Raw genomic sequence first — 13,232 nt, 5'->3', positions numbered from 1 at the left:
GGCGTTTTTGTCGCCATAAGATCTTAACTAATGATTGAGGTAATGCGTGACATATTACAGTCGTGTTACCTGCACAGTAAAAGTTGCGCACAAACAATTAGCGTGTACGTCCTTAAGGTCATGCATGCATAAATTGCGTTACACAGGTAGTAAAAATTTCAATTACAAAAGCTAGGAAAGTTAAAGGTATATAATAATTCCAGTAACAAAGCATATTTTTCTTCTTTTTTTTTTATCCTTACAGTCCTGTGACATTTTAGTTTTCTGACCGCATTAACTAAATAAAATCATTTTCATAAATCAATCTTATTTGTATGTGCTGACTTTCAATAGAAGCAATTTTAGTTACAATCATTTATGGTGGGAAGCGGAAATGAAAGAGTTGTAATATTCTTGAATTCATCACTGTTCTATCTTGGTTGATTGACAAAATTGATTTCAGAGGAGGCTTGGGTTGAAGGTCCCTTTTTCTGTGAATTCAGTCTGAGAACCCAGTAATTCAAAGAAGGGAAGTGGTGTGTGTCTTGGGATGGCCTTTTGAGCTTTTCTGATTACCTTTGGCGGAAGATCAAAACAGACATGCATGTTGTATGTCTGGCATGGCAGTATCGAGCCAATTGCTTTGTGACAGGCACGTGGCTAATTATTATATAATCTGACTACGATGAAAACAACAATCAAGTGAATTTTAAACATGGTCTTCCAGAGGCATCCCATGTAAAAATATGTAAATCATGGCATAACTGTAAATTTTATTGGCAAAAAGAATTAACATGGTTCTACCTTGTAGATATCTTGGTGTGTTTGATGGCTATGGATGCTGAGTCATTTGGTCCAGAAGCCTTGTCAGAGGTGCAAATCTATGAGAAGAGGATACCAGCTTCCCATTCATCAACACCTAAACCACAGCCAACCCCTGTTCCAGGTTGTTATCAATCAATCAATGTTTTTAACTCATTCACACCTAAAGCGCCCCCAATAATAATATTATTATTATTGAAGAGTAAAATTGGCTGGCAATAGACAGCTTTATCAGGGCTCCAATAATTGATATCAGGTACAGATGGCATCTGAATGGGCTACTTCTGGTATGAATAATGAAGGTTTCTTTCCGTAAGAGTGTCACTCTGAGGTTTAAGATAAAATATTGACAGTCAACTCTTAATGACTTAAACCTTCCAATATTTAAAATAGCTGAAAAGTTTGAGTTATTTGCAATTCAGTTACCTTAGTTGATAGCAAATGGCGGGAATACATGACATTATATTTTTGTTCATAGACTGTCAGTTACAACACAAATATAAGGTGTAGTGAAAAGGGAGCTTGATATTGTTCAATTTTAAATCAGAGCGTAACATAATATGAAACAAATCAGAGTAAAGTACCAGAAGATTAGAAACTGCTATCAAAAAGACATGAAAGACTCACCTGTATTCAATGGTGACTTGGGGGGACACTGAGTGCTCCTTGCAGCAGTTGAATTGTGAGAGACTTGATGAAGCTAAGCTGTTAAACTCGCTTCAGGTGACCAGAATAATAATATTCCACTATACTGCAAGGATTGAAATTGCAATAATTGTCGCAATAAAGGATAAGATAGACCAAACAGTAACTCAAAAACAGTTCTGAATATATTTAATATTTCCTATTTTCTTTCTTGAAAGCAAATTATGCCTGTATGTGTTCAGGAAATTACTGAAAAGCATATATTCAACAAGGACTTCTTAATTAAGGGTTATATATAACTGAGCGAAAGAAAATTCTCTTGTCTAGACGAGGGGGAATGAACAGACAAAGTGGGGAAGCAGAAGATCATGTCATTTTTTTCAGCAATAGGTACATCAATGACAGAATACAGCTCCAGAGTTAGGTGAACGGCAAGGCGTTTTCTACAAACGTATGCAGTCCCACAGCACCATGATCCTTCCACACATTGTCAACATACAATCATAGACTATGTATTTTTTTTAATGTCATCCCCTCCCCTGCCGCCAGCCACAGAGTATCATTACAGTCTAAGGGTCCAACTTCCAAGATGTCAACAAGGACATACCAGAAGAATTAATGATTTTGTAACCTATAAATTTCAATGAATGTATGTTAATGTTTATTTGTATGTCTCCCTGACCTTCCCCATCAATTCAGTTGAACTGCAAGTAGGTGAAATAAACAGAATATCTATCTAACAATAACTCTGATTGAAAGTAGGGGAAACAGTTTTAGGTGAATTAAAGTCTACTGAAAATTGATATGAGCATGAGTGTCGACATTTGCGTTACAAGTAACGGTGGAAATTATGTGATTTTGTGCTGGAAGCACAGTGTCAATGAAAGCATACTTGTTTTCTAGAAAATTTTTTAGAAGAGGTTTGCTGTATTGTACTGTCTAAAAGTCGAGAAAAGAATTGACAGTGTTTGTTTTGGCCATGAATATTGTGATAACACACAGAGTGCTTGTTTCCTGCAGTTGCCCAACAACAACCCAAGGAGACAGGTGTACAGCAACAGTTGCCACGACCCTCCAGTCCCTCACCTGGTCCAGCACCAAGTCCATCCCCTAATCCAGCCCCCATCAAGACAACAGGAAGTGAAATTGACCCAGAGGCATTCACATACAAATGGTGAGGGTGATTAAATGGGAAAAGTGAAATAATTTTGTTCAAACAAAAGAGATGGATTATGCAGTGCCCTTCATTTTATTGTGGACGTGTACATCTAACACTTGTCGTTCTAATGGTGGACAAGACTTTCCACTTGGTACATTATCACCCTGAATATAAGCAATAAAGCCGGGAATAATCAAAATGATCAATAGGGATCTATCCACCCCTTGAATAACTGTGGCCTGAGTAGGGAGTAGGTCTTCATTTTAAGTTAATGCTTGTAGACACCTTGTCACCCCCCCCCCCCCCCCAAAAAAAAAAAAAAATGAATTGCATTGTACTCTGGACTGGTTTTCGTCCATAAGTTTATATCCAAATCCCTCATCAAGCTACTGAATGGTATTATTTTTCTGTCAGTTTTAAATGTAAAGGTAAAGATAAGAATGCATGTACAAACAAGTCCATTGAAATTTGATGTTTATTTTCAACAGTGCTGTTTAATTCTGTTGCCCAAAATTAATTTGCAGGTTACAGGGAACTTACGAAATTTCTTCTGGTGGCTCAGTTTCCCGTATTGATATCTATGCTGATTATCTGTCGTCTTGCAGCAAATTAGCAAGAGTGGGAATATTAAATGCAACAGCATTCAATCGTATCATCAAGTAGGTTAATTTCTTATTAAGTGAAATAATTCATTACTTTTCAAATATTATAGTTTTGAACTTGACTTTTTTTTATTAATATTAATGAAGACATTGTATTTGAAAGACACGCACAACTGAATTGCAGAGGGAATCCTGTTGAGATTTCAGATCTTTGCAGTTATGAATCTTGCTTTAGCAGTAATGTAAGGAAAGCCATAAGTACTGCACTGCCATTGCTGATGCTGTCTATTTTATTTTTATTTTATCTTGATGCTGTGACCTATTGGTCATCAGCTAGGGACTGATTTTGCCACCTGTGAACCTTCTTTACACATTCAATTTCACGAGAGTATTTGTTTTGAAATTTCTTTACAGGCTGGCTTTTCCTGATGGCCAGCTTCGAAGAGTTACGTCTGGGGTGAATGTGCAGTATGTCCTAGCTGGAATAAAGAGAAGAGCCAACCCTCTGCCAGTTAAAAGCCGCACAGACTCACCACCGGTTTCTAACCAACCTGATGCTAGTAGCCCTCATCCACCACTGCATAAAGTGTCCTCTAATCAGCAAAGTGGTACAACAAATTCAACTCTACCAGATGGAAATCGAGTGTCCCCAGCATGGAATTCCCCACGGCAGCAGTTGCCACCAGCATCCTTGCAAATACCTTTTGATCAGAGATCTGCTCAGGTTCCTGGGGTAAGTCAACAGCAGCAACAACCACCCCAGCCATCAGCCATACGACAGGTGCTGAGGAGACCTAGCTTTTCGAATGAAGCAACTATCCAACCAACTTACAATCAGGTCAGTGTCTTGTGAAGCAAGGAAAGGGAAGCAAATTGCTTAGGAGAACGTGGCATGTCTTGCAGCGTTTGGCATTGTTTACAAGGTGTACTTGTCACTTTTGCCAAAGTATCTTTTTAAAAGTTGTCATTTATCTGAGGTATGCATAAGGAAGCTAAATACACAAGACCAAATCACTGATTTTCAGATTCTCTGCTTTGATATTAGATGAGAGCAAGCTTGTCATTTATCATGCTAGTGTTTGTCTTTTCTCAGGAAATGAGGCAGGTGACAGCAGATGCTGTGCGTCAGCAGAGCCTTTCAAGCGTTGACCCCAGGCAGATGGTTGGGAGGCAAGTAAAAAGGACTGCTTTTGCATCAGACAAGGGGCAGCCTTTGAAAGGCTTCCCATTAGTACAGCAACCAAGCATTGATGGGGTGAACATAGTAACCAACCAGAATCCACATTCTTTTGGTCATCAAAACCCATCACAGCCATCAAAAAGAGTACCGTTAACTCCTCAGATCGTTGAGCTACCAAGAGAGAAACTTCAACAGCAAAGTGCTTTTCCTGTGGAAGGAGGCCAACAGATGCCTCAGACAGTGCCCTTACCACCTGACCAAAGAGTAGCGCCCCAACTCTCTTCTGCTGGCATGATTCCAAGTCAGATATCAAAATCTCCACTTCCCCCTCAAAGGCCTATACAGCCATCCCTTGCTCAACCATCTCAGACACCACCTCCAACAGGTTTTCTGCCGAGAGCAACTACACCACCTCGGACAGGTTTTGTGCCAAGAGCAACTACTCCAGTGGAAACAAAATTATATCAGTCAACTGCTATTTACAGACAGCCTGCTCCTGCATATTCTCAGCAGCAAAACCAAAGACCTGCGCCACCAGCATATAGCAGTCGGTCTGCATACCACAGCTCTTACCCACCTTTAGCTCCCAAGCCTGCGCCAGGAGCGATTGTTCAATTAGCTCAAGCTAGGAATCACGTTCCCTCTGGCAGTACAGTCCTGAGTGGGAGATACCCTAGTTCCTCATTAGCTCCACGTTCTCCAATGTTACGGCAAAACTCCCAGCCACAAACACTTCCAAACGTACCACCTAGTACACTTCAGTCTCCATCTGTAGCAAGTGGACAGCTGAATGCAAGTTCGCAGCACGTCTTGCCAGGTGGATTTGCTACTAAAAGTATTATACCAAAAGTCGCCCAAGATATCAGGCAGCCAAGAAAAGATCCTTTGAAAGGGTAAATTGTTAATCATTGTTTTTTTGCGTTACACGAGAGCCATTCTTACTTTAGCTGTGTTAAAAAAACATATCCTACCTCCATTGACAAGACAGGATTCAATTTGCTTTGTCTAAAGCAATTTCCCATGTTGTCTCCCTCATAAAATATCATCAGTTGTGAATTTGGCTAAAAAACTAATATACACTTAATGTATGGTCCCGAGGGAAACAGTTAGCTTTGTTTTTCTGATGTTTCCGGAGATGAAGTGGAGGGAAACATCAGGACTCGAGGGAAAACAAAACTAACTAGTTTCCCGAGGGACCAGACATTAAGTGCTTTGTTTTATTTGTAGAATTTTCCGTCAACAATCGCAGCAAAACATCCGGAGCGGGCAACAACTGTGGAATTGTATCCCGATCGGGATACATTTGAATTTGAATCACAATGCTCGTTTTGTTGAGTGAAAGCCTAGGTATATAACAATGATGCTTGTTTTTGTTCCCTACGACAGGCCAATACCAGAAGGCATTGTTCTCATAGCCCAAGAAGAAAGAGCAGCAGATGTTGTTTCTGGAGGTCTAATAGAAGGTTCAGAAGAGCAAAAGATTATAGTTATAGAAAACAAAAATAGAACAGAAATAAGTGCTAAAGAAAAGGCAGCAAACCATTCAACCTCGCGGTTAGCTCAGGATATTACTATTGGCCAAGACAGTGTAGGTGAAATTTGCACATCACACATGGATGAAAATGTTCGAAAACCGTTGGGGAGACTGCCATCTGTGGGGCAGAGAGATTTGACCATACATAGTGCAACAACAGTTCTTCCAGCCAGTAATGGCAATTTGAAAAGAGAACTATGCATGCATACGGTAGTTGATTCAAGTGTGGAAAATGAAAATTGCCAAAAAGACATGGACGCTTGTGGTCCCGTGAAAAGACCAAGGCTCGACAAAAGAATGTCATCTCTGGAAAGTGAACTTGATAATTCGTCAACACCCTCTAGAACTGTTAGCCCAACTCCGCTTGTGAATGGTGATATAAAAGGAGATGTAAGAAATAAACTTGTGGATAGAATCTTAGACAGAGACCTTCATCTGCCTCTAAATGGGGTTTGTGGAATTGACACTTCTGACCTGGATCTTCTAGCTTCTGATGGAGAGAGACTGAGCAGTAGCAAGGCTTCCTCGCCAGATTTGTTTGGAAGTGAAACAAATTCTGATTTTGGGAAATACCTAGAGGAAAGTGATACTGATACTGGGCTATTTAGTGACATTTTACAAGGAGACCTAAGGATTGATCCAATAGAGAACGGGGCTGAGGGTGCTTATCCATTGACATCCAAGGGGCGAGCTACATCAACTGGGCCTTCTAATGATTGTGGAGGTGTACAAAATGACAAAAGAATTGTATCGGGCTTCGCGGAGCAACAAGCAAAAGTCCCAATTTCTCCTTCAATCAGACCAGAACCACAGAGACCAACTGAAGGGGCATTACCGAACCAGTACAATCCTGGGTTAAGTAGGAATCCAGGGGCAGTAAATGTTTCATGGAACTCTACCAACACCGTGATCCACGGACCAAAAGCTGGATATGAGCATCAAAAAACAGCCACTGGAATCCAACAGAGGATGCCTGAATACCTACAACATGGAAATCAAGCAATAAATTGGACAAATGTCGAGAATAAAAGTGGCGTGGACCCTCAAGGACCAGCTGTGCAAAAACCTGTTTTTCAACATCAAAGCATTGCGCTGAATCCTCAGCAAGGGATTTCGGTTCAGGGCTCATCCCCAATTCATCTGCCTGGCTTACAACAGACTATAGTACCGGGGTCTCGGATTTCTGGTGCTGTCAATAATACAGTATCTATAACTCGAGGATCAGGTGCACAGCTTCCTTCAGCAGCACCTCCTCCCTATCCAGGAGGACAACAAACACCTGCAATTCAGACATCGCTAACTAGGGTAAATGCAGATGTAAGTAGGGACATGCAAGCTGCATCCTGGCCTCAGAATGGTGTTCAGCAGAAACAGGTCCTCTTATCACAACAGGCCGACCCCAGAGTCCACTCTTTGCATCAGAAGGAAGCTTGTATAAGTGGGTTTCAGGATGGTTTGCAGCACAACTCGGTCCAAGGCTCAAAGGTGCCCTCTGGGCCTCAAAGTGCATCGGACTGGCAAGCTCAGTATCCTAACTTGGGGACTAACAGTAGTCCCAATCCCGATGCTGCCATGTGCAATTCTACTTCGGTACCACAGGGTCGGCAACCATCTGCTACAATGCCTCCACAATATCAGAGTCCCTCTGTACCTCCAGTTGGGAAGACTGCTGTGCCCATTCCAGTTACTCAAGTGGGGTCACTTGAGTTAGCACCCACTAGCAGAAATGAAAACCCAGCAGATGCGACCGTTCCTCAAGTGGTATCATTCAGACCATATAGATGTCGTTGGGCCTCATGTTATAGGTAATTTACTGTATACGCATAAAGTTTAAGGACCCCCCTCGCTCTTAAGCAATTAAAATAACAAAAATCGTGGTACAGTAACTGCAAATGTAAAATTGCGAGAAAAAGTATTGACTTGCAGGCGTTCCCCAATCTAATTTGTGAGTTTACTATAGTGTTTTTACGTGACGTCACGGCGCCCATGTTTAATCCTCTGGGAAATGAGCTCTATTATCATGAAAGCGTTTCCTTTTGTTTCGGTGGAAAAACAAGGTTACTGATCACGTGAGTGAAAACACACTATAGGCCTCAGTTGGTGTTTCTTTTAACCCACTAGCTACAGTCTCTCTCTTCTGCACATGAGGTTTTTCTTCCTTCAACAAATGACGGATCATGGGATTTAATTATAACAATGTAATTTATCAATGCTATGTGGTGATATCTTTTGCTAACCAAAGTTGTAACTTGTTTTCTGACCAGTTCATTTGATACAAGCAAAAGTTTGTTTTCTCATGTGGTGAATGAACATGTTCCTCGAGACAGCTTGGTCATGGCTTGTATGTGGGAAGGCTGCCCACATGTGCGTCGCTCGCGGTCCTCTCTTCTGTTTCACCTGCAGGTAAGTCATTTGTTCAGTTTCTCTAAGAACGCGGATAAATGGTAGCAGTTCTCTCGGAGTTGATTGAACTGACTGTTTTTCTTTGCGTAGCAAAAGCACAGTGAACCTTCACCAGTTCCCAGTGCAGTGCCACCGCAGCAACCACCCGCTCAACAGCAACTACCTCCACCGCCGCAGGCTCCAGTCTCTAATCCGCCTTCATCATATGTACCGGCTTATCACTTTTTAGCTCGTATGTTGCAGTCAATGCAGGTAAACCAAAAGAAATACAGACAAATTCAGTACCTTGTTTGTTACTTGAAGCAGTAATAAATGCCATTTTCTCTGCTCTTTTTTCCATCCTAAATTTCAACCCCTCATTTCAGTTCCTTTGATTTCTGGGTGCCACCTGTCAAACTTTGTGCTCACGGCGGGTTTACTAATATTGAACCTAATCTCAATAGACCATTTGCGAATTCTCACGGCTGGACTGGATCTAACATGAAATGGAGGCTAATGCTGGCAAATCTTTTCACACACAAATTTATTTGGCCGCATTAGCCTCCATTTCATGCTAGATCCAGCCCAGCCGTGAGAATTCGAAATTGATCTCATACACCTTACCTCACAATTACAGGAATTCTAGTAATCCAAGGAAAATACTTTAAAGGGGTTTTACTAGGATCGGCTGTCCATGATAAATTTATATCGGTTTTCGAAACCACTGTGTCAAAAATTCCGCGACTCTTTAGAGAATTCCACCATTTCTATGCATACTGAATTCTGGGCGACAAGAAATACCCTCAGTGCATTTATGTCAAGTAACTATCACATTCTTTTTAGATGTTGTCTTTTCGTTACAAACACAGTATTTTTAATGGTAAAATAACGCGACACTACTCGTAGTGTTTATCGATTTATTTTCGTTTGTGTGTAGGGAGAAGAGGAGTCTCCACTCACGAAGTCAGTAAGATTAACTGCAGCTCTTGTTCTAAGAAATTTAGCCCAGTATTCCTCGTTGGCCAGGAGGTAAGTCTAGTCTTTGACAAGCATTTTGGTAATCGTTGTGCAAGGTTCAACCAATGCATTGCTGCATGTCAGTTATCGTTTCGCCATCGCGTTCATCTCTTAGCGACCTTGAGTCTGTTGATGCCCAGATCATATCATTGCTACAAAAATGCCACATAGGAGCGTTCTGTCGAAAGGGAACAACAACAGACCATGATATATGTAACCATTAGTGAAATACTTGAGACGAGGAAGCCATTAAAAATGACCCGTTTTTATTAATTTGTTATTTTGCAGTATGTTGAAACGTCACGAGCGCAAGCTGTCACTTGTTGCAATGTCAAACTCGGAAGCTGCTCATGCAATCGCTGCTTGCCTTTCTGAGCTTTCTCCGCACAGAAAATCCTCGTCTAATGACATGGACTCGTTCGTTTGGGCTATTAACAGGTAATAGTACCAGAATACACCTGAAAAATATCGCAGGAGACACGGACAACTCTGGTACTTTGGATCATCAACCCTCTACTTTTCGACGATTCGTTACGAAAGCGAGGAGAGAAGTCACCAAAAAAAAACAGCTTTTAACTGGTCAGTCGTGAAGTGCATTTGCAACAATTGGAGAGGTGTTGCGGGGCTTCCGTATAACTTATTTTATTTGCTTAACCAACCTCGTTAAAGATTTCGAACGTTTCAGGCACATGACGCGGGTTTGCATTACGTCTTCAAACGTCAGTTGAGTCATTTTCGAGTCCACTGCGGTTCCTCGGTTTTCAAAGCAAAAATAGAATCAAATGTTTATGACGGCAACTTATACATTTTCATGATAGGGAGCTTAAGCAACGACAACGGCGACGGGAAAGAGAACGTCACAAATTTGCATATTTAGTGGGTAAAAACAATAGCTTTACACGCCCTGCACGTGCGTTTTTCACTTTTGTCCATTTCGTTGCCGTCGTTAGCAAAACAACAACGTGAAATAGCCAAGTTTATGGGTTTATGAAGAACGTCAGCACTTGAGAAAAAATTTTCATTTTCTCCCCGAAATTGAGTGCCGTTCCGACTGGTGTCATTTTTGAGAAATAACCACACCCTTGTCATATTAAAAACGCTGAAATAGTCACGAGGCGATTAAAATAACGCAAATTTATATTTTGAGGTGACGTTCTCGTTGCCGTCGCCGTTGTCATTGCTTAAGCTCCCTAATAATAGAGCGGTTTTCAATTGAGTGTCGTAAAACAAATAATACCAAAGTAATTACTTCGACCAATCACAGCAGGTGTAAGCAGCGCCGCGAACCAATCCAAATTCGTAGCCATTCCATGTAACTTACCCAAAGCGCGGGAAAAATCGCGCGTGCAAGTAGTGATTGGTTTTGGCTTTCCTTTTCATTGGTTGGTAAATTGGAGCGATGTTTTTAAACCAGTCACCAAGATTAGCAACTGCAATCGCGTAATTACCTTCTACAGTCGTTTGGAAACTGCTCTAATAAAAAAAAGCAACTTTTAAAGCGGAATAAAGTCTTCAGTTGATGAGACAATAGAGAAGGCCGAACTAAGCTCGGAAATGCCTCGCAGATCTAATTTCAGTGATGATACGGACCGGAGTGGAGAAGGTGACAACTATTTTGCTTTGAAATCTAAAATTAGGTACGGTTTAATTGAGCAGAATATTTACGCTGGAGTGAGAGCAATGATTATACACAATTGATTAATATAAACTATTTTGTACCATAGCCTTGTTACATAAAAAGAAACCATGTTTTTGAATCGTTTCTACCTAGGCCGAATTCCCTTTTGTGAACAGTTATTAACAAGGAATATTAAGTTTGTTGGGTTGTTAGTCTGATTCCATGCTAAATTGCGGCACGGAAGACTATTTCTCCCTTTTCCTTGGGAAGCGTTAATTCGCGAACTCTTGTCATGATGCGTTGGATCGAGTTGCTTCACAAACCATTTAGGTCTCAGTGTGGAATCTGTAGTTCTTATCAAAAAAGCAGTTACATATGTTTGTATATAATCATTTGTCTTATTTATACGTGTTAATATGTTGTACATATACAGATTATAAACTTTTTCTCTTGTTACCGACCCATTTCTCTTAGCGCAAAATATTTAATTACCACAAATTCGATGTGGTGTCGATTCTTAAGTCGTTCTTTTCATCCCTCTTCTTTAGATAAACTGTCACCTCCACTACTCCTCAATAAAATTTTTTGTACCATGGCGGTTTTTTAATGTCTTGTTATAGAAATAGCTGTCTGCTTGTGTATCCAATTGCCTCATCCTTTATCTTCTCCCCCTTTTTATTTCGAGAAGAACTACGTACCCAGTTTTTACTCGTCCTTTCCTCCACTTTGATCGTCTCACCAATCCCAGCGAGATCTGGTACGAGATGAAAAATTTGCTGATAAGTGGACAGTTCCGTTAGCTGCGCACGCGAGAGAGAAACAGCCTCGGCATAAAAAAAAGATAAACGAGAATGGTCAGAGTCTACTCGACTACTAGAGGCTACTATCATAGAAGCTATACATTTGCAACAACGCTACTGGGTCCAAAGTTAGAGGAGTTAGTTCATGCTCTCTAGGACTTTCCCGACTACGGTGCCAAAGCAAAGTGAATCCTTATGAAGAGCGACATCCACAGTAGCCAATTTGCCAATTCTTCCATTTCAAAGCGAAACAGCGCAAGCCCGAAAAACCCATGACATCTGCGCGAAACCGCTCTTCCAGTTGATCTATGAAGCCAAATGGGACATGGTCGTTTTGTGAGTTCGTCTTAAACCCCTAAGGGATGTGGGTGAAGAAACTCCAAATGAAAGACAATCTGATCATGCTTCTTTCCGCGTTTAAAAAATGCCTTTCATATAAAATAATCTTTAATTGAGAAATGCCATACCAATTTGTGCTTCCAAACTCACTTTGAAATGGAGGCAACGGCAATTCTGAGATGGGCAATTCAACCGTTTCTAATTGGGCCATTCGGAACTGGTTCAGTGCTTTCTTTGCACCGATTTATGGAGTGTATCTTGAACCGCATAAGCAACGTAACGTTCTTTAGCCATATTAGCCCCCTACTCAGACGTTCTTAGGGCTTCGTCACGCGTTCTTCCCCCACTAACGTCTGCTGAAACGAAAAAACCACATCCCTTGGTGGATTACGGACCAACAAATAATGAGTCTCCCTAGTCGTCGTTGCAAAGTACAACAACGACGCAGCTCAACATGGTCGACCCAAAAGCATACTATGGCGGCATTGGCAGCCGCTATACGGTCCATGCATGACCTTGGAGCACAGCCTACAGCCATCTGGAATCAACCATTTTCCAGTTTTGGGTAAACTAGTCTTGTGTTGTATGGCATTCTTTCGCAGCATGTGATTGGCTATAGACAACACAATTAGTCGATGCTGATTGGTTTCTTTAAATAGTGGCCAAACAGCCGTTGAGCTAGCCTGCGCTCGCAGACGTATTTCCGGTTGTCGCTTCTCTCCGCCCTCCGCTCTCTCTTCTCTTCGGGCGGAGAGAAGCGACAACCTGACACGTCTGCGTGCGCAGGCTACCGTTGAACAGAGTGGTTTTTCGTTTCAGCAGACGTTAGTGGGGAAGAAATGGTATGGTATGGTATGGTAACTTTATTTATACACGGTAAATCCTTCAACAAAGGTTATAAAAAGAAAAAAGATAATTTAACTGAACTTATCCCTAGCTAAACTAACTAACCTAAAATACTTTTAACTATACATACTAAAAGCTGCTTTACAAGGATGCCGTGTTTAAACTCATTCAAAACTGTGTGACGTAGATTAAATTTAAAGTCACGAAAAGATGTTGCTGCACGAAGGTCACTGGATTGGCTGTTCCACAACCCGGCTCCGCTGTAAGAGAAACTCTTCATCAAATAATTGGTGCGGCGCTGCGGAAGAG

General features: G+C 41.2%; 1 protein-coding gene across 1 annotated transcript in view; it reads left to right on the top strand.

The window, feature by feature from the left end:
- LOC138007582 (AT-rich interactive domain-containing protein 2-like) overlaps positions 1-11,533 on the top strand; it is a 29,806-nt gene extending 18,273 nt beyond the window's left edge. The window contains exons 14-23 of the mRNA XM_068854581.1: positions 791-925; positions 2,467-2,620; positions 3,130-3,264; positions 3,622-4,045; positions 4,301-5,280; positions 5,774-7,726; positions 8,186-8,324; positions 8,415-8,576; positions 9,241-9,332; positions 9,609-11,533. Of these exons, the coding sequence (XP_068710682.1) occupies positions 791-925; positions 2,467-2,620; positions 3,130-3,264; positions 3,622-4,045; positions 4,301-5,280; positions 5,774-7,726; positions 8,186-8,324; positions 8,415-8,576; positions 9,241-9,332; positions 9,609-9,762 (4,328 nt within the window). The 3' untranslated portion in view covers positions 9,763-11,533. The remainder of the gene's footprint in view (positions 1-790; positions 926-2,466; positions 2,621-3,129; positions 3,265-3,621; positions 4,046-4,300; positions 5,281-5,773; positions 7,727-8,185; positions 8,325-8,414; positions 8,577-9,240; positions 9,333-9,608) is intronic.
- The last annotated feature ends 1,699 nt before the right edge of the window (positions 11,534-13,232 follow it).

The sequence above is a fragment of the Montipora foliosa genome, chromosome 6 (genome assembly GCF_036669935.1).
Source record: "Montipora foliosa isolate CH-2021 chromosome 6, ASM3666993v2, whole genome shotgun sequence".
Taxonomy (NCBI): Eukaryota; Metazoa; Cnidaria; class Anthozoa; order Scleractinia; family Acroporidae; genus Montipora; species Montipora foliosa.
Note: the sequence above shows the minus strand (reverse complement) of the source record. Positions and strands in the feature narration are given on the sequence as shown.